The sequence below is a fragment of the Sinohyriopsis cumingii genome, chromosome 16, assembly GCF_028554795.1.
Source record: "Sinohyriopsis cumingii isolate HCF-2022 chromosome 16, ASM2855479v2, whole genome shotgun sequence".
Taxonomy (NCBI): domain Eukaryota; kingdom Metazoa; phylum Mollusca; class Bivalvia; order Unionida; family Unionidae; genus Sinohyriopsis; species Sinohyriopsis cumingii.
In genome coordinates, this window is record NC_142976.1 from 40,823,272 (window position 1) to 40,845,086 (window position 21,815).

General features: G+C 36.6%; 1 protein-coding gene across 2 annotated transcripts in view; it reads left to right on the plus strand.

The window, feature by feature from the left end:
- Window positions 1-8,518, plus strand: part of LOC149780284 (zinc finger protein 236-like) — a 96,508-nt gene extending 87,990 nt beyond the window's left edge. For both annotated transcript variants that reach the window (XM_089937086.1, XM_089937087.1), the window contains 2 exons: window positions 1,092-1,257; window positions 5,557-8,518. In XM_089937086.1, the coding sequence (XP_089793212.1) occupies window positions 1,092-1,257; window positions 5,557-5,885 (495 nt within the window). In that variant the 3' untranslated portion in view covers window positions 5,886-8,518. The remainder of the gene's footprint in view (window positions 1-1,091; window positions 1,258-5,556) is intronic.
- The last annotated feature ends 13,297 nt before the right edge of the window (window positions 8,519-21,815 follow it).

Below are 21,815 nucleotides of genomic sequence, written 5' to 3' on the forward strand. Positions count from 1 at the left end.
AATATTGCAAAGAAAATGAGGACACAAAGTCTTGTCCTTGATGCAACTAATGAACTTTTACACCTATTGACATCATATTTACACTTCGGTTGAATTTTGGAATGAGCTTTTGTTGTGCACAAACAATTGAGCTACTGTGATCCACTTCTAACGATTTTTTAATAATATTTGCTTACATTTATTCCAGGCTTAAATTCCAGTACCTTTTCATCTATATCTGTAAAACTTGTGCTGAGAGTGCATCTTAAAATGAAGCATTTAAAACATCATATTGTGTAACACTGACATCTTTTCAGTGTTTTTTTAACATTCCTTTAAGAGAATATCTGTGCTTTAATTTCAACACTTTTTATCCATTTCCCAATAAATGTGCATTATAGGTAAATCTTGGGATTATGTCCTATACATCAGTGATCTATGTCCTGGATAGTCTTGTCACCGAAGCAAGGTTATCATGCAAGCTATGCACATTAACAACTCAACTTTTATGATTTGTTTTCCACATTATAATGAATGGTACGTTTTTGTAAGGGACTCCGCTTATGTGCAAGCTCACATCTACTTCTCTCATTTCTTAAATAAATGGGGTGTTTGAGACAGAAAGAGGGTTTAATGAAAGTAGAGACATTACCATAGTAGGAGCATAACAAAATTTGATACTGTACATACATGAATTTAATACTGTACATACTTGAATTTAATACTGTACAAACATGAATTTAATACTTTACATACATGAATTTAATACTGTACATACATGAATTTAATACTGTACAAACATGCTTTGAAGTCAAGTCCAACTGCAACTAGCACAGACCCAGTTCTGCCATTCATAATGCACTGCCAGTTCTGGATCTGTGGAGTTTGTTAAGAGTGAACAAGCAACATAAACCCTCTTCTGTAAGTGTACTAAGTGACAGGAGATCAGGATCTATATTGTTTGCAGTTGGACTCAACTTACAAGTGAGAAAATAAGGTGGTGAGAAAATTTAACAAGTGAGGTGAGAAAATGGCATTGGAAGGATAAACCAATAATTTTAACTCAGACCAAAAGTGTCACAGTTGTCAAAGGAAATGCTTGTGGATTTCAGCTCTGTCACAAGTCCTTCAAAAGAGCATCCCATCTGAAGGACCATCTGCAAACCCACACCAATGAGACTCCCAAGAAAAACAAGCCGACACCTCATCAATGTCCTCAGTGTGAGAAGGCCTTCCAGAAACCCAGTCAGCTTGAGCGACACATTAGGATTCATACTGGTTAGTATACATGTCATAATTATTGATAATGCTGGCTAATGATGAAGGCAATTTACTTTTAAAGTTAGGAAGTATATCACATTGCTGGAGCTGGGAAAGTGCTAATGGAGATATCAGTAAGTAATTTTGAACTTGAAACTGGTGTTAAGTATGAGCCCAGTATACATGCTGGATGGACGAAAACAGACAGCATGCCAGTCAGCCCCTCATCTCAGCTGTATTTTGAAATTAAATGTAGAAAAGGCAGATTCACAAGCCCAAATAAAATAGGGACAATTTAAAAGTAATATGCAATTTTCTTTCTTTTCTCATGACAATTTATCCCTTTGGGATTGTGTGCTACAAAACAATATTTCCCTAGCATAAGGTTTAATATGAATTTAATAAAGAAAAACCTAAAAATGGAATTAAGAAGTAAATGTATTTATTTAATCAAATTATCTCTGAACAAGTAGACTATGGCATTAATGGACATACAGCATTTTGGAACAGTAAATTAAATTTGGCATAGTAGTTAGTAAAATATTAATTCAGGAAAGTTAAACTTTGGCAAAGCTTATCATCTTAGTGAAATGTTTTATTTTAGAGCAATAAATAACCTGTGGAAAATTATACATAACAGCCATAAAGAAGTTTTCAAACTTGTTCCAGCAGGTTAAGCTAGTTATGCCCCTTAAGACAGCAGACTGTGAAATGGGGTTTTCAGCACAGAACAATGTTCATACTTTGGTAAGCTAGCTGTATATATGCCCCTTAAGACAGCAGACTGTGAAAGGGGGTTTTCAGCACAGAAAAATGTTCATACTTTGGTAAGCTAGCTATGTATATGCCCCTTAAGACAGCAGACTGTGAAAGGGGGTTTTCAGCACAGAACAATGTTCATACTTTGGTAAGCCAGCTATGTATATGCCCCTTAAGACAGCAGACTGTGAAAGGGGGTTTTTGGCACAGAACAATGTTCATACATTGGTAAGCTAGCTATGTATATGCCCCTTAAGACAGCAGACTGTGAAAGGGGGTTTTCAGCACAGAACAATGTTCATACTTTGGTAAGCCAGCTATGTATATGCCCCTTAAGACAGCAGACTGTGAAAGGGGGTTTTTGGCACAGAACAATGTTCATACATTGGTAAGCTAGCTATGTATATGTCCCTTAAGACAGCAGACTGTGAAAGTGGGTTTTCAGCACAGAACAATGTTCATACTTGGGTAAGGAGCAGATTAAGCTCAGAAACAAGCAACATATTAATGCTTATACAACTATAGGCAGCATCTTTTGACGATTTTGATTGTAATAGGGTTCTGTCAGAGTGGAGCATGATAAAAGAGATATGTTTTTGTATGTTTAGGTAAATATTGAATTATGGCCATTTCCTTCACCTCCTTTTTGTTCTACTCCTGCCATGGGGGGGGGGGGGTTCCCCCCCCCCCCCTTAGATAAAATCCTGGCAGCATATCTGCTAAAGCTTGCTATACATGTCACATTTACTCCTTGGTAAATATTAAATCTGTGTCACAATATAACTATCATTTACTGGCCATATTTAAGAAAGAAATAATGCTTACAAACCACAATAGTTTTGTTCTTTGATTGTAGAAATAAAAAAGAGCTAATTTCATGGTGCATCATTGTGTAGATTTTTCTGTGACTCAGCTGGAGATACACACAAGAGATTTGTAACTTGTTCATGGTTATGTCCATGCAGTGCAAATACCATATTGCACAGGTATCTTTATATGCATATATAATTTTTTAAAAACTGATTACACTACCTGCAACTATTCACTGTTCAGTAACTTTCAGTCCAATGTATTTTATTTTCATTTATTTTATTATTTTTGTTCATGATCAAACTGAAATTTACTTTTAGAATGTAATCGTTGTTTTTGTTCTTGTCTCATGTTTATTTAGATGACATCTCATTTGTGACCTTGGATTATATTTTATGGTAAGATTAGTACATACTAGGAAAAAATGATAGTTAATATATAAGATTTGCAATTTATTTCTTTTTTTGCGAAATACATTTTTTAAAATATATTTTTCATCATAAATGACAGTGTTTGATACTTATGACTAGACATAGGTCAATCCTTCATGGACTCTATGTGGTCTTTTACTTGGTAATTAACACTGACTAAAGCTTTGATATGCTAAACATAATTACAGTGTGTTGTCTATGAAAATTTGCCATCTATTGACAGATATGTAAAATAAAGCTTGGTGCTATATTTTATTTCTCATCTTAAATGACATTGTTTGTTACCCCTGACAATATAGTGGTCAGTAATTCATTGAATTGGAAAGAGCATGGTTCTTTATTTTAATTCTCATCTTAAATCACAGTATTTCATACTTGTTTGTTACTATGCACTGATCAGCGCTTCATTTACTTGATGCCATGTTTACTAAGGTAATCCATGCCAGTTAAAGCTTTAAGGTTTGTTACTATACACTGATCAGTGCTTCACTGACTTGATGCCATGTTCACCAAGGTAATCCATGCCAATTAAAGCTTTAAGGTTTGTTACTATGCACTGATCAGTGCTTTATTGACTTGATGTCATGTTTACCAAGGTAATCCATGCCAATTAAAGCTTTAAGATGCCATGTATAATTTATGGCAAAAAAGCACCAGCAGATAGTCAAGTACTATTTTATGGTAAACCAATCAAATGTTATATAACAAGTGACACAGTCCAGAATGATGGACAGAATGTTTCACAATGAAATGGGGTGAAGTCATCAAAGTTTTGAATAATATATATATATCTGAACTAAGTTTTTCACTTCAATTTGGGGTGATAATCATGGTGTGCATTATACGTAACAAAATATGATACATTACTGGTGTCCTGCAAATCCTTCCTCTCTCTTATTTATTATTGAAGCCATCTGTTATATGTTACTCACGTTTTCATTATTACTGCTCTGTTTCCCCATGCATAATGTGCACTCATATGCAGAGAGCATAGACTTTGTCTGTCTTGATATAATTTACTGGCAAATCTGCATGGTTACTTTTAATTCAGAAGTAAACCAAACAGCTTATAACTATTTCTGTCTTCACAGAATGCACTAGAAAAAAACATGAAATGACTTGTCCAGAACTGTCCATTGGAATTTGACCAAGCTTGATTGAAGCAACCTAGCGTGCAGACCTTTCAAGTCAGCACAGATGATTCAGCATACATTATGCTGACATTACTAAAAAGTGAAAAAAATCTTGTAATGTCTTCTTTAACTGAAAACAATGCATAGAATTTGTCTGTGTGAATCTTAATTTGTTTTGTTTTTGTTAAATTTTAACATATCTTTAACAATTTTAGTCATATCATTACAATGTCTGCAGTATGGCAGTTTATTGTGATGTCTAGTACTGTTTAGCATCGTGTCCCACCCAGTCACATTATCCTGACAACAGGCTAACCAGCCCTAGCACTAACCTCTTGATGAGCACCAAGCAAGGCAGCTGCTAGTACCATTTTTTTCAAGTCTTTGGAATAACTCGGCCTGCATTCGAACCCACAACCTCCCACATCTGAGGAAAATACTCTAACCAATTAAGCCACCAGATTGGTCTGACCAATCTTAATAGAAGGCATCCTGTTATGAAGACCTTTAAGTTTACAAATGATAACGATTTATCATAAATTTGTCCACCATTACTAAAAATCAAAAATCATTTAAGCATCTTTAGAAAATGCTTAACTGAAATTGACCTAATTTAATAGAAAGCATCCTAGCATAGAGGCCTTTCATATTTGTACATATAATGCTATTCCACCACTGTAAGAGAAGTATTTGCACAACTTTATCTCAAAACAATAATGAACAGAATTTGACTAACTTTGACGCTAAATGTTCTAGTTACGGATCTTCCTTATGGAGAAGTGATGCTGAGCTGCCATCATATATGGATGAAGATAGAAATATTTGAGAAACCTTAAACAATTGTTTTCATAACATGTACAGTCAACAGCACTGGAAGAAAATCATAACATTCTAGTGACCCAAATTCTTGTTCAACATTTGACTTTTAGGCAGATGTCTTCCAGGTGAGTGGTCTCATGTGTTGTGCTGATTGTTTTCTGGGAGTGGGTTCTTTTAGGTTTTAAATTCTAATCTTGGTCACAGGTTCCATAGCGGCAACATGTCATATCCAAAATCACATTGTAATAAAGTCATAACAATGGAAAGCTGTATTTATTTTGTACTATTTTTCAGGCATTTAAGATGTTGAGAAGGGTCTTTAAAATACTAAGAAATTTTCATTATAATGGATTAATCTTTTTCAGGAGAGAGACCATTTGTGTGTGATATTTGTCAGAAGGCATTTAACCAGAAAAATGCTTTACAGATCCATCTTAAAAAACACAGTGGAGAAAAGGACCACAGATGTTCCTACTGTGATATGGCCTTCACTCAGAAGGGCAATCTGAAAACTCACATAAAAAGGGCACATCATCTTGAAATGGTTCAATCCATGAATCTACCCAGGACCTTTGTCACGCCCACTACGGTTGAGGAAAGTGTAAATGAAAGTGATGGATCTGCTGAACAAAATGTAGTGGTAGCTGAAGGACTTGTCAGTTATGAGGAAGTAGCAGAATTATTCAACCAATGAAGAACTTCGGTTGGTTTCTTTTTGCAGTTTTTGCTGTGATAAAATATTCAGAGCAGAATTTGGCCAAGTCTAATTGATTATTGTTGGAAAATGACAGCTAGTGTAAAGTTTTAAACAGTATGTAAGATGCAGAAACTCAGCAAGAACTCCTCTGCTTACTCATAAAACAAATGTTCCACAAAAATGATTAACTTGTCTGCCAAACCAGATCAGGTAAGTCGGCACCAAAGTATTAAAGATTAAGCTGAAACTTACCCTGGTGTACATTTCCGCCAAGACAGTGTAATCCCTTACTGACATCTCTCTACATTGTTGGATGGTGTACATTTCCGCCAAGACAGTGTAATCCCTTACTGACAGCTCTCTACATTGTTGGATGGTGTTTCAGGATCAGGAGTTTACTTTGTGGATGTATTTTGTTCTGTTTATATATTATTTTTCTTTCAAGCATCTGTGTTTGTATCAGTAATGCATGGAAACAATGTTACTTTTTTTTTATAGCTCTACTGGTCATTGATCGAAAGAGCTCATGAGATGGTATATTGTCTCTTGTCTTATGTCAGTCCATCAGAGAGCAAAAGTTTTCACCACTCCACCTAACTACTTTGATGATTGCCATGAAACTTTACATACACATTGATCCCAAGGCCTAGTTGGTCCTAAATGAAAACAATGCTTCTCAAACATACAGAAAATCTTGTTATTGCTACACCACCTGAATGGATAGTCGTATCAACATGGGGTTTTCACTATAAGGTTTCTTATCATGTCCGCTTGGTCCTAAATGAAAATGATGTTGACCTGACATTCGCTATGGTTTCCGTGGCTGCTATCTTCAAAATCTTGAAATTGGTCCTCCTCTACAATAAGACATATTGACATGGCATCTCACCAGAACACTTCTTATGATGTCCAGTTGGTTCTAAATTAGAAAGGTGCTGTTCTGACCTTGAATATGGCTGCCATATTGGCCATTTTGAACAAATATTGTTATGTGTACTCCACTTAGATGTATGGTCATATTGATGTGATGTTTTCATCAAAATACCTTTTATCATGTATGTTTGGTCCAAAATGAAAATGGTGCCAGCCTGATCTCTAATATATCAGTCATGTCAGCCTTTCATGAAAATCCTTTTATCACTACTCATCCTGAATTGTAAATCATACTCACCTTAGGTTTTCATCAAAAGACTTGTAATATCTAGTTTGGCCTAAATGAAAATGGTGCCGATCTTGCACAGGGTTCCCACACTACCACAATATCAGGAAACAGTAGGGAAAATGAAGAGTTTTATTTCTGACTGAGAAAAGCCCTTTAATTTTGTATATATTGGTACAAGACAGAAAAAAAGTGAGAAATTTCAACTGCCACTTGTCACAGTAAAAATGCATAATTGAATAATAATTGAACTGATGATGAGTTAAATTATTGAATCCTTACTAGAATCTAGAGATTACTGAACTTTTCAGTCAGTTGAGGTACAGTTGCTGTATGACTCATTTAAGTGTTTCTCCATAACATTGTTGTATAGTAAGTCCAAGCTTTCAGGTAGGCAGATTGGTTGTATAGACTGGTTACCCCATAATAAACATATATTGGGATCTTTTCTTGCAAAAAATGTGTGAAGACCTATCTAGCATCACACAGAGCCAGCATGTTGTCAGTGATGTGTGATCTCAAAAAGTTTAAGAGAAAAATAAAAAAGCTTATCTTTTTTAGTTGCCATTATGATGTGTATAGTTACATGCACATGTGATAAATCTTTGCTTATTATTTGGAAGTTCACACTGGGAACATGGTGATAATTATTGTCATCAGTAGTAACTTCACCACTCACTCCAGCTTGCCTTTGCACCTACAGGCTGCTGCAGCAATTTTCAATACAGAATACCATGCTCTAGATATACTTAACATTAAATATTCAGTCCAGAGACTACATTGAAAGGAGATGCAACGGCACAAGCCAAATGCAAGTGAATTTCAAGAAAAAAATATTTCTTTTTATATATAGATATAATTAAGAATGCATTTTATCAAAATGTATGATTATCTTTTTGTAAATTAAAATATTTCTTCATATTTATACCAACATGGGCAGTTCAGCAGTGAAGTTAACATTTGTATTCTGAAATTTAAATGAGTTACATGCAAATTTGTATGACTTGTCAATAGTTACACTTGTTGATATATCATGTAGTTTAGTACAGGGTCATGTGTTTGACTCATATGATATGGAAAAGTCGTATAGAAACAGCTGTTAATTTTAACCTTGAAAAATCCAATTTCATCCAGGAAAAAACCGTAGAATTTTTTTCCTCAAAAAGTGGGGAACCCTGCTTAGATTCAATAAGGCTAGTTTGAAAGTTGATATTGCTAAAACAAATGTCATAGATTGTTTCAGCATTCAGCAGTTATAAAGTATTTTGAATTTGTAGAAATATTTGCTAGTGGAGGAACATTTGTTTATCATAGACTTTTAAATGATTTAATTTATGTTTTGCATGGTGAAGAATGAATCTCTGTCCATCCATTGATTATGATTGACATTATAAATGAATTTATTTTTGTCTTTGTTGATATTTATTTGCACTGAAGTTATCTATGATGAATAAAGAATTTTATGATGTAACATTTTTTGTGTAAATTCTCAAAACATTCTGTAACAGGCTGTGTTCTTGAGATCTTCATAGCGATGTTATAGTCATAGTTTTTGCATTTAAATCTATATATCTTCAATTTTTCCATGTACTGTTGCAATTCACACATCATTCTGCGTTTTATAGTCTGGTACAGAATACACAATTGACCATCTTCAACAGATTGCGAAGCAACTCTGGCCTGTAGATTGATAATGTCTATATATATATACATACGTCTGGTATCAGCAGATGTGTTTGGGTATGCATTTAGTTAGCTTCCCAGTTATTTTTCTGCATTGCTATGTAACTTGATCTTTAAGTGTGTCAGAATGAGCACTGCACCAAACAAAATTAGTCTGACCTGTATTTATGACTTAACAGATAAAGTTGTGTTTAACAGTTTCTCAAAACACTAGCATGCAGTAACATAACTTGATTCATATATGTATTGTGAGTACTAGACCTATCTGGTGACTGTGACTTCTCTTACATGCTTCATGAATTCGTACCAAGTTTTCTGTTTAGTTCAGTTTTGCAAACTTTATTTCTTTCCCATCAGATAATTCTGCCGTTTGTGTTATTCTTTTCACATAAAAACAATAAGTCATAGGTCAACAGTTTTCTGATAATATCTACCCAGGCAAACGTTGCTGTACTCTGACAACAAGGGTTAATGACTATGGTCTTAAGCAAAGTAACAGAAAAGAGCAAGAACCAACAAGTTTAGCAACATTCAACAGTTTATTTATATTCTTTGAATATAAAATGAAAATTTAAAAGGAACTTTCAGTATTTTAAATTAAATCCAAATAGTCTTCAAAGTTCTGTCACAAGTCCAACAGTATAGTGTTCTGAATGAATTCTAATCTTGAATGTGAAGATGTGCCAGTAGTCTTAAATGTGCTAATGTGCTACCAATCTTGCTGTATCACTATGATATAATCCAGAATGTCTTTAGATGAATTCACAATAATCCCAAAATAGTTATTTAGTCTGAAAAGCCAATGAGCACTTTGTAATTCAATTGAATAATTTCAGTAAATAAATCCTCTGAACACAACTAAAAGACTGATTCCACTTTAGGTTTTGAGACAGGAATGAATAATTTTCATGTAAGTTTAATTTAAAAATCTACGACACAATTAGAGGAACAGGAAGAGGGCCAGAAGTTTCCAGAACATTCCAAGTTGTAAACAAGGTCGGATATATTTCTTATATGTTAGTAAAGAACATAACAAATATCTGGTAGACCAGGAATTTCCAGGGGGAGAACCTATGTCCTGAACTCAGAGCCAAGTAAACGTTTACAAATATTTTATCATAAGGTTTAGTCTACACTCATAGACAAAAGTTAGGTATGTAATATTTTGTTTAAAAATTACCCTTGCAATTTATACTAATGGACAAATATTAAGTAGACAGTATAGATATCCCTAACACTACCCTATGTTTGCTGTGTTCTGACAACTTGTACATTCTCTATGACAATACTTAAAATGTAAGACCGGGCAATGAGATGCCCTGCCCTGTGGTAATCATCTTTTTTACCTGTCCAGCTATTTGTCCTTGTAACCAGCAATGGCTCTGCATCCCCGGCAAATAATTGGATGTCATATGGTAGGTGATTTGCCTGATGAATGTTGATTTGCCTTTTTTGGTCCAATTTTGATGGAATTGTTGTTGTTGTTGTAGTTGTTGTTGTAGGGTTTAACGCCATTTTTCAGCACACGATAGGCTATACATGGCGGCCAGTATTAATGGTGGAGGAAGAACCCGGGAAAACCCCGGAAAGAACCACCGACCCACGAGAAGCTACCGGCAAGCTTTCTCACATACCCACATTAGCCGAATCCGAGACTCGAACCCACGCAGACAGAGGTGAGATGGCAGTGATCCGTAACGGAAAGCGCTTTAGACCACTCGGCCACTCGGGGCCCCTGATGGAATTGTTACCTTTTTCCTTAAACTTAATTCATATTGACATACAGCGCAACACCATTCATTCATACATGCTGAAAAAAGACTGCTTTGTGTACATGCATTCCACCATGATTGTCCTGAGTGCCATAAGAATCCATATTTGATACAGCCAAAAAATCAAAGGGAGGCAATAACGTTATGGCTGAATAGGAAAGCTGCCCACTCTTTAATCAACAAATAGACTCTTCTGGTCATGGTTGCTTCAGAAATTTCATGTAAACTGTCCACCCTATTTTAGCATGTATTTAATTAGATGTGTTATGATCTATGTCCATTTTGAATGGTGTTGACATACTCTGCTCCTGAAACAAATTATTTTCTTTTAACTACATATAATGATGATAACCTGAAAATTTACTGAGCTACAGATGCAGATATCATTTATGATGCTGTGCTGAATGAACTATAGACTGGTACAGGTTCTACCATCAGATAGTCCAAAAAATTAAACCCCCCCCCCCCGAAATCTGTGCTGATACTGATGGACAATCTGTGGATCTGATGCCACCTGTTCATTAAAATATGCAATATTGCTGCATACAAATCTTTTTCTAACACACCTGCATACACTTTAGACACTAGTATTTGATAACAGTAATATCTAGCGCAAAATTCAAAATGGCCACAGGACAGAAGATTGTGATATTCCATGTGGATTTGCAAGTTTGCCCCAGAAATATAATGTACACATTGCCAAAAGAACCCTTCAGCTGGTGTTAGCTCCTCAGCTGAAAGAAATACCGGTAAGGAAATCAAATGTAACCGATGTCTGCAGACAAGATTTTTCTGCAGATTTTTGCAAGTTTGAATTAATAGGCATTATCAGCCCCTAAATCAGCAGTCAATATCCAGACTGGTGTGGGGCTGATTTGTTGGCCTACCATCAGATCAACCCAGATAAACTACCATTGTGTTTAGTTCTGTTAAGGCATTTTATACTATTTGCTTTCACACTAAGTAACATATCCCATGTTTTTTTGCTGTTCAAACCATGTCAAACCTTTTACCATCACTATTACATATCTGTGACTGCAGATCCTTGTAACCAGTATAGTTCATGAACCATTGAGCAAATTCTGATGCAGCTTAATGCACATATTGTCTAATAGCCCATGATGTGCCCTTTGCGAGCTTTGACTAATCAACTGCATTTTAGATAGACTTATGACCCAAAATAGTTAACATCATATATTAACATGGGATGTCTCTTGTAACTAGCATGCTTATGCAACACTTAAAGTAATTGGAGGCCATTTGGTAGGCAGATTGCCAATTACATGTATATGTGCCATTTAAAAGTGTTATCTTTTCAGGTTAAATGTTTTTTATTATTATTGCCCATTTTATAAACCTGCCATAAGGACAGAGCATATTATGTTATGATGTTGTCTGCACAGTAGCGTGAGTTGTCTGCCATCTGCTGTTACCAGACATTGTGATGGCTTGCACATAGGGTAAGGAACGTCCCCATTGATTTTGGAGTCAAAAGGTCAAAGATCAGTGTCACTGTGACTAAAAGAATAACAATAATTTCTTCACAATAACATTTTGTTTTACATATTGTACATGGACCCAAGAAGAACCCAACTGTGGCGAAAAGGTTAAAGATCAAGGAACCTGTGATTGAAAGAAGAAAAACGGTTTCATCAAATGACTAGATTTTTTTTACCATCATCATTGAATAACTGTAGATGGCTTGCACCAAGGACATGGAAGGACCCGATTAACGGTCATTTCAAGTTCAAAACGTCACGGACTGAAAGAAGACAAAAGGTTTCTAAGCAACAACTTGAGTTCTCCACCACCTACATTTACTTTATTGGTACCAAACTTTGTGGATGGCTTGCATTTGGGATAAGGAAAACCCTGTTTTTTTGTCAAAAGATTTAAGATCTAGCCACTGTTGCTCTAAGAATAAAAATAGTTTCCATACAAAAACATTAGTTTACATGTGAGATTCGTGGGACAAACTTTGTAGAAAGCTTGCACTTGGAGTAATAAAAGAAGCGTGTAGATTTTGGAGTAAAAAAGTCGAAGGTCAAGAGTCATCATTATTATTTATTATGAACTTGATTAATGATCATGCTAAGTACCAATTTAAAAAAGAGCTTAAAACTTTTATAAAACCTTGAAACAAGATGGTTGATCAACAAAATAATTGTAGCGTGTTCAGTCGATAGGTTTCTGAACATGAACGATACAGTTGTTCATGGTATAATGGTAACCTCTATATACCAGCCACCTGTACATTTACACAAGCATCTGATGCAACAAAATCCATTTAAACAAAACGTTTGTGTATATTCATCCATATAATAAAAACACGGTATATCTGCTCCAAAATAGGATTTTTCACTAACATAAACTTACTTTCTTGAAAATCAGTAGTTTACTGACTACTATGCCAGATTCGCTATTTGTTCTAAAATGCCGACTTTCCTAGTCCAGACAGAAGTATTCAAACAAATATCTTTACTTCTTAATTTAATTTTTTTCTTCATCCTTTTTCATTCAGTTTATCTTAACCCTGATTTGGATATGTGGTTGTATTGCATAGGATTCGCAGGGCTCAATTGATTGATAAAAAATAAAAATTGCATTCTACCTTTAAATTGTCTGTATTTTAATTATGCTCAGTATTCTGCCCTTTCTACATTTAATTTCGAAATATCGCTTAAAGGGAGATTGACTGTCATACCATCTATTTTTGTCCCTCCAGAATGTACATACGGTTCGTATTTAACACTTTTTTCGGGCCCAAAATCACTCACTGGTATCTCCATTAACACTTTCATAACTTTAAATATTCTTGTCATCATCACTATCATTATCCTGTATTTGCCGAACGAAATCGTAATCAGAACATGAACTACGCAGGGAATCAGACATTTTGGGTTTTCTATGTGTCCCATATTTTAACACACGCATTTGTTAAACTTCCTTGATGGAAGGTTCAAACCACGCCATAAGGTATTTTTCAATTGACATTAAGTTGGTTACTTATTCCTTATTCTTTATTTCCGATTGAATACGAAATAAGTAACCAGTTACCGATTGAATTAGGAATAAGTAACCAATAACTTATTCCCGATTGAACTATTTCGACATATATTTGGTTACTTATTCCTTATTCACATCCAGTTGGGTATTCATTCTTTATTCACAGTTCCATAAGTAATTGGTTATTACTTACTTACTGAAGATTAAAAGCCCTTCAGGGCATGCATTGGTGTTCATCTAACCCAGTTAGGGAAATAAGTGTTCTATGGTGCCGGCTATATAAAGCTGACTAGAGACAAATTACGGACTATGTGGAGGAAGAGGTTAGGATATTGGTGGGTATACATACTTACTAATTTGAAATAGGATTAATTAGTTGTGTTAGATGTTGGGGTCGTGTCCTGTTGTGCATGGCGCGAAATATTAGTATTTGTATTCGAAATGCTTACTAATGACTCAAGTAAACGTGAAACCACAAAAAAACATACAAGTGTGAAATTGGAGATTACTCTTATGTGGTCATAATGTGCTTAGAGAATAATTATTTCAAGTATATATGGGTTTGGAAGGCTTCAGTTGACATCGACTGTTGTCTTGAAGTCCGTGGAACTGGGTAAACAAGCATGTTTGTAGTTATATGAAACACGCTCAGTGCGAGTCAAATCTAATAATACTTAGTGCGAATTAAACCCGTACCTAAACGATTTCGATTGCAACTTCTGATGGACAGTTTCTATTCAGAAATCTGTTCCAACATAAGCCAAAGTCATTAAAAGAATTTGCTTAACGATTTCCAGAAATTGGGGCTACATAAGGGGGGGGGGGTACCGCATATGCGGCAAGAAGATAATATTTACTTATAGAGGTGGGCCAATACATCTCCTCTTTAAAGAGTTTTGACATGGACTTTTCACTGACATTTTATCTCTAAGGGATAGTGTCATGCCACGAAAGAAGTTCTGATGCATCTCATCGAGAGGATTCGGCAAAGAAAGGGGCAACCTATGGGCACCGGGTATGAAAAGGACGCACAAGTTGGATCTATTGAATAGAGTGTAATTATTGAACCCCTAACTGAAATATATCGATTTCAACGCCTCTCGGACAATATGTAGTTAGGGATCTCTTCCAACTGTAGGAAAAGTGTAAAGAAAATTCGTCGATCCGATTTCTTGGAATCCGGAGATTAATATATGATAGTTGTGACGAAGTCCATTGGCAGATTACCTCTTCAGTCCATATCTGGTTCCTACAGTTCACCACTAAAATGATCTTGGCAGTTATTATTGTACGATATCTTCTAAACAGAGACATATTTGACTCCCCAAAGCATATTTGACGGCGTTTGTCTAACGCAAGCGGAAAACTAAGAGGGTCTTTACGGATACCAGCAGTTATTAAAACCGTTATAATCTATGAACAGATTGCAGCCAAACTTTGCGATACTTGAACCCTTACACGGAGAATTTTTATTTCATCCCGTTTGACAGTCGATAAAGAGTAACCAATCTCAACATTAGGAAACATTAGAAGAAAATTAGTCGAGACGATTTCGACGAATTCGCGGTTAGATGAAAGAAGTAGAGCACAACACGCAGCTCAGAATATTATTCCTTACGTATATAGTTGGGTCTCTACGTCTCCTCTTTAGAGAGTTCTGACAATGGACCTTTTTTGATATTTTATCTCTGTGCGACAGAGTCCATCCACGAAGGAAGTCCTGACGAATATCGTCGATAGGAAATAACTATGGGTACCGGGTATGAAAAAAAATAACATGTTGATAGATTGTATCAAACTTTTGCACTAACTGAACCTCTACAATGAGGATTTTGATTACAACGCCTCTGTAAATAACAGAAAGAACACGTAGAAGAAAACAGGTCGAGCCAATAGCGAGAAATTCTCGGCTAGATAAAGTTAGCCGAGCACAACACATGATGTAAGACTTTATATTACGTTTACATTTGAGCTAATACGTCCCCTCTTTATACAGTTTTTACATAGACCCACCTTTGATATTGCAATAAATTTGGAGTATCAGCCATTTGTATATACGGATTTCATAGATTTAAGTGATCACTTGGTTGATTTTGGGAAGTCGGTTTCCTCAGCCCGACTAATTAGCCCATTGCTAGGGGAAAACGTAACAGATTGTAGTATTGTTGAGATTCCAGGATGGCATGGTTTAATTTTATAGTGAGTTCAGTTCAGAGTCTCATAAATGAGTAGTCCCTAATAAAACCTAACTGTGTGTAACGATTATAGGAGTGTATGTGCAGTATTAGTGATCGGTGACTGGTAAATTGTACAACAGAGTAATTCAGAAGGAACGGTTCCGTTGTCTGGAGACGTCTTGTGTTGTTGTTATAATGGCAGATGTGATGCAAGCTTATAGGCAAGATGAGGCTTAAAAGCATGATTTGACTGTCCTGATGTACCGCAGGTAAAATATTTCCCTGTATAGGGTGTTTGAGTTGGATATTTTCAAGGCGTGAAATACTACCGATACGTTACGGAAATGGAATAAGGAGAAACATTGCAGTTGTGAAGTTGTGGTGTAAACTGTAAATTAAAGAGCGCCTTAGAGGGTACCAGGTGTGAAAAATATGAAAATGTTAATAAAAAAAAATGTATCAATAATTTTACTCATGGAAACCTTACTCAGAGGATTTTGATTTCACCGAGTTCAGCGATCTCGGGTTCTTTAGGATATGTTTTGTATTTGGAGTAAATCTCTCTGAGGACTGGTGCTCCAGAGTGCGACAGATTTCTACCCCAGCAGGATACCATATTATATCTGGCTTTTGTCGCTGAGTCGCCGACTGGGTGTCCTGTGGTCGGCGACTAAGTCGTCAACTGAGTAGCTGGATCGTCGACTAGATCGTCGTCTGGATCGCCAGGTCGCCGACTGGTTCGCTGAGTTTTCGAAGGGCGCCGAGTGTGTCTACGATTGGGTCGTGGAGTCGTCAACTGGGTCGCTGAGTCACCGACTATTCACTGACAGGGTCGCTGAGTTGCTGAATGGGTCTCCGAGTGAGTCGCAGAACGTCGACTGTATTGCTGACTGTGTCGCAGTGTCATCGACTGGGTCGCTGAGTGAGACGCAGATTCGCCAACTGGGTCGTCTGTGATTCGCAGAGTCGTCGAGTGGGTGTCATGTTGTGGCCGGGTCGCCGACTGGGTCGCAGAGTAGTCGACTGTATTGCTGACTGTGTCGCAGAGTCGCCGACTTGGTCGCTGGGTGGTCGTGTCGCCGACTGTGTTGATGACTATGTCGCAGAGTCACTGACAGGTTCACCAGCTTGGTCGCCGAGTCGCCGACTGGGTCTAAAGACTTGGTCGCAGAGTCGACGATTATGTCGCTGACATGGTCGCAGAGTCGCCGACTGGGTCCCCGAGTAAGTCGCAGATTATTCAACTGTTTCGCTGACTTGGTCACTGAGTCGACGCCAAGGTAATGTCGCGCGTCGTTAGTGATCGAGATCGACACATGAGATCGACACACGAGATCGACACAGAGAGAGACAAACAGTGCAAAATGATGAGACAAGAGATATCATCAGTTAAAATATGTATTGTCGCAAGATTTTCGCGTTTCTTGGACGAGTACCTGTATCATGGTGGCCGAAAGTCCTTGTCCCTTCACTTTTTAAATTCACCAGCCTGGCCTTTTCCTGTTTATAGAACTGCGAGCAAATTCGCTTGCTCCGGTGGATGGTTATACTGCTTCATTTGCAAGGGGACTTCTTTACACAATACCTCTTCATAACACATCACCATCGCAGCAACAATTGGCACACACACACACACACACACACACACACACACACACACACACACATATATATATATATATATATATATATATATATATATATATATATATATATATATATATATATATATAGGCAGAATCATGTGACAAAAACAAAGAAGCTAGACGGCACTACAAAGCCTGATAACATTAAAATTAAACATAAACGTTAACGAAACTAATATTAGTTTATATGAAATTAAAAATAATTCGTGGATCGCCTCTATGAGCTCGGTGTAAAATGTCAAAGAATGGTAAGTGTCAAAACTCTTTAGGAGGGTACATAATATCCCAACTGTTCACGTGAGATATAGTATCCTTACGGCATGTGTAATACCCAACTACTTTATCTAGCCGAGAAAATCTAGAAATCGGCTCGAAGAATTTTCTTTAAACTTTTCCTCCTGTTGGAATCGATACCGAGTTAGATGTCGCTGAAGAAGCGTTGAAATTAAAATCCTCTTAGAAGGGGTTCAAATAGTAAAAGTAATGAACAAATCGATCCATATTTTCATACCCGGTAACCATATGAACCCCTAATTTCTCTGATTCTTGTCGACGAAATTCGTCAGGACTTCCTTCGTGGGTCGCCTCTATCAAACAGAGATAAAATCTTAAGGAAGGGTCCATTTAAAATCTATTTAAAGAGGGAACATAATGTCCCAACTGTATACGTAAGATATAATCTATTTACAGCATGCAGTGTACCCAAAACCGTTATACAGCCATACGTTTCTCAGAAACGGCTAGACTAATCTTCTTTAAACTAGAATATATCGATTTTAACGCCTATCGGAGAATATCTAGTTAGGGATAGCAAAATCAAGTTAGTTACTTCTTCCTTATTCCTTATTCCCGATTCAATAAGGAATAAGTAACCAGTTACTTATTCCCGATTCAAATGTTTTCACATACATTTGAATACTTATTCCTTATTCACACCGAGTCTTTTTAAAATTAATTCATTATTTCCAATTCAGTATGTAATTGGTTGCCACTTAGTTAATGCAGATGAAAACTTTTTAGGGCATGCATTGTGTAATTCTAACCTGACTGGAGAAATACGAGTGCTATATAAAGCTGAATATAGACAAATCACGGACTATATGTAGAAATGGTTTAGGATATTGATAGGAATACGTTTTTAGTAATTTTATATAGGATTAATTAGTTGTGTTAGGCATTTGGGTCGTGTCTTGTGACGCATGGCGTTAAGTATTATTATTCGGGTTCGAAAATCTTACTAATGACTCAGGGGGTAGGGGCCAGTTTTTATGTACAAATTTAATACCGCAATCAGCGACCTAGTATAAAAAATCATACAAAATCAAGTACACAAGTGAGGTCAAAAAGGTCCATATTTTTTGATACCTATATTAAAATAAAGCATAAGAATAGTATTCACTTGACCAGAGAAGTCAATGGCAGTTCATAGCAGAAGAAGTTTATGCACCCCAACCCCTATTTTATACATGCATTTTTCACATCCAAAGGCCATTTTTGACAGCATGTGGTGCTCACAGTGCAAACGCAAGCTCTTTCCCTAGATGAAAATTTTGAAAAAACATTGCCTACTAAATAGTTTGATGCAGTTCAGAATAGTTGTCATCCAAGCCGTTTTTGAGATACTCTACTTGCCTTGAACCCACGTGTCTACTGTTACGGGAGGCTAGCTCTTCTTCCTAGCCGACTTTTGGTATTTCACTATCAATATACTGCAGAGCAACTATGGAAGGTGTACATGCCTGACATCAATTTAAAAAACAACACAAGCCCGAAACATATAGTTCACAAATATATCCATATCTATAAATAGTAAACAATAACAGATGAAAAAGTCACACCATAGCCTTAAGTTAAGAAATTTGCCAGGGTCCAATTTACGAAACTGGACCCTGCCACCTCAAGTAAAAGGGAAACCACAAAAAAACATACAGGTGTGAAATTGGAAATTTCTCTTGTGTGGTCGTCATGTCCTTTGAGGAGAATTATGTGGAGTATTTAACAGTTAAGAAACCTTCAGTTGACTTGAATATTGTCTTGAAGTCCTTGGAACTGGGGAACTTAGCATACTTGTAACCGATTTCCAGAAAGTTGGGTTACATAAAGGGGAGTGGAGGGCGGGTAAAGCACATGCCACAAGAAGATTATATCTTATTTATACAGTTTGGTCGTTAAGTATCATCTTTAAAGAGATTTGACAAAGACCCTTCTTAACATGTTATCCCTAGAGGATAGTGTAGTCACAAAAGAAGTCCTGAGGAATTTCGTTGAGCCGATTTCGAGAAATCAGCTAAATGACGAAGGTCTCGTACGACACATTCCGTAAGATTATAACATAAACCCTTCTTTGACATTTTATCTCTAGGGGATAGAGGTCCATCCACGAAAAATGTCCTGACGAATTTCGTCAAGAGGAAACAGCGTAATAAGGGACGCCCTATGGGTACCTTGTATTACCCCACCCCTCACTGCCGAAAAAATCCCAACAAAAACAAAAACACGCAAATGTTAATATACTGTATCGATAGTTTGTACTAATTGAACACATGCTAAGAGGCTTTTGATTTTAACGTCTCCTGCATATTATCTAACTAGGTACACGTTCTAACAGTAGAAAAAGTTTTTTTTTTTTTTTAAAAAAAAAAAAATTCGTCGATGCGATTTCGAGAAATCTACGGCTAGATGAAGGTCGAGTAAGACACATGCCGTGAGAACATTATATCTTTATATAGTTTTGACATGGAACCTTCTTTGATATTTTATCTCTAGGGGATAGAGTCAACTCTCGAACGAAGTCCTGACGAATTTCGCCAATAGCAAACCACGATATAAGGGGCGTCCGATGGGTACCGGGTATGAAAAAGACGCATACATTAATAGACTGAATCAAGAATTTGTACTAACTGAACCTCTGATTAGATGATTTTGATTTCAACGCCTGTTGGACAGTACCTAGTTAGGCTCCCGTGCTAAAAGTAAAATTTAAAAAAAAAAATACGTCGAGATTTCGAAAAAGTCGCGGCCACATAAAGGCAGTCAGGTACAACACATTCAGTATGAACATTGTATTGTACGTATACATTTGGGCCATATAGTCTCTTCTTTAAAGAGCTTGGCATAGACCCGTTTTGACATTTTATCTATAGGAGGATTGAGACCATCCACGAAAGAAGTCTTGACGAATTTCGTCGAGAGGAAACAGGGAAATAAGGGACGCCAGATGGGTACTGGGTATGAAAAATACTCTGTTGTTAATAGATGGTATCAATAGTTTGTACTAATTGACCCCTTACTTAGAAGATTTTGATTTCAACGCCTCTCATAAAGTATCTAAATAGGGCCCAATTCTAACAGCAGGATATGTTTGAAGAAAATTCGCCAAGCCGATTTCGAGAAATTCGCTGCTAGAGAAAGTAGGTCGAGTACAATATCTACCGTTGTACATTTGGGCCATTACGTCCCCTCTTTAGAGTTTTGATATGGACCCTTCTTTAATATTTTATCTCGGGGATAGAGTGCATCCACAAATAAAGCCCTGACGAATTTCGTCGTATGGTAAGAGCGAAATAAGAGGTGTCCGACGAGTACCGGGTGTGAAAAACACGCAAATGTTAAATGATTGTATCAATAGTTTGTACATTGACCCCTTACTTAGAGGATTCTGATTTCAACACCTCTTGTACAGTATCTAAATCGGTCCCCGTTCTAACAGCAGGAAAAATTTGAAGAAAATTCGTCGAGCCGATTTCGAGAAATTAGCTGCTAGAGAAAGGAGGTAGAGAATAACATATACCGTCGTACAGTTGGGCCATTAAATTCCCTCCTTAGAGTTTTGATATGGACCCTTCTTTAATATTTTATCTCGGGGATAGAGTGCATCCACAAATAAAGCCCTGACGAATTTCGTCGTATGGTAAGAGCGAAATAAGAGGTGTCCGACGGGTACCGGGTGTGAAAAACACTTGTGTCAATAGTTTGTACTAATGGAACCTCCACTAAGAGGATTTTGATTTAAATGCCTCTTGGACATTATCTAGCTAGGGACCCGTTCTAACAGCAGGACAATATAGGAAGAAAAAAAAATTGGTCCAGCTAAATTTGAGAAATTCGCGACTAGAGGAGACAACACAGCCTGTAAGGTAATATCTTACGTTACATTTGAAACACTACGTCACCTTTTCATTGAGTTTTGACATAGACATTTCTTTAATATTTTATATCTCGGGGATAGAGACCACCCACAAAGGATGTCCTGATGAATTTCGTCGAAAGGAAACAACGAAATATGGGGCGCCCTATGGGTACCGGGTATGAAAAACACGCAAATGTTAATAGATTGTATCACTAGTTTGTGCTGATTGTACTCCAAGTTAGATGATTTTGATTTCAGCGTCTCTTGGACAGTATCTAAATTGGGACCCGTTCTTACTGCAGGAAAGGTGTAAAGAAACTTCTAGTAGCCAATTTCGAGAAATTCGCAATTGAAG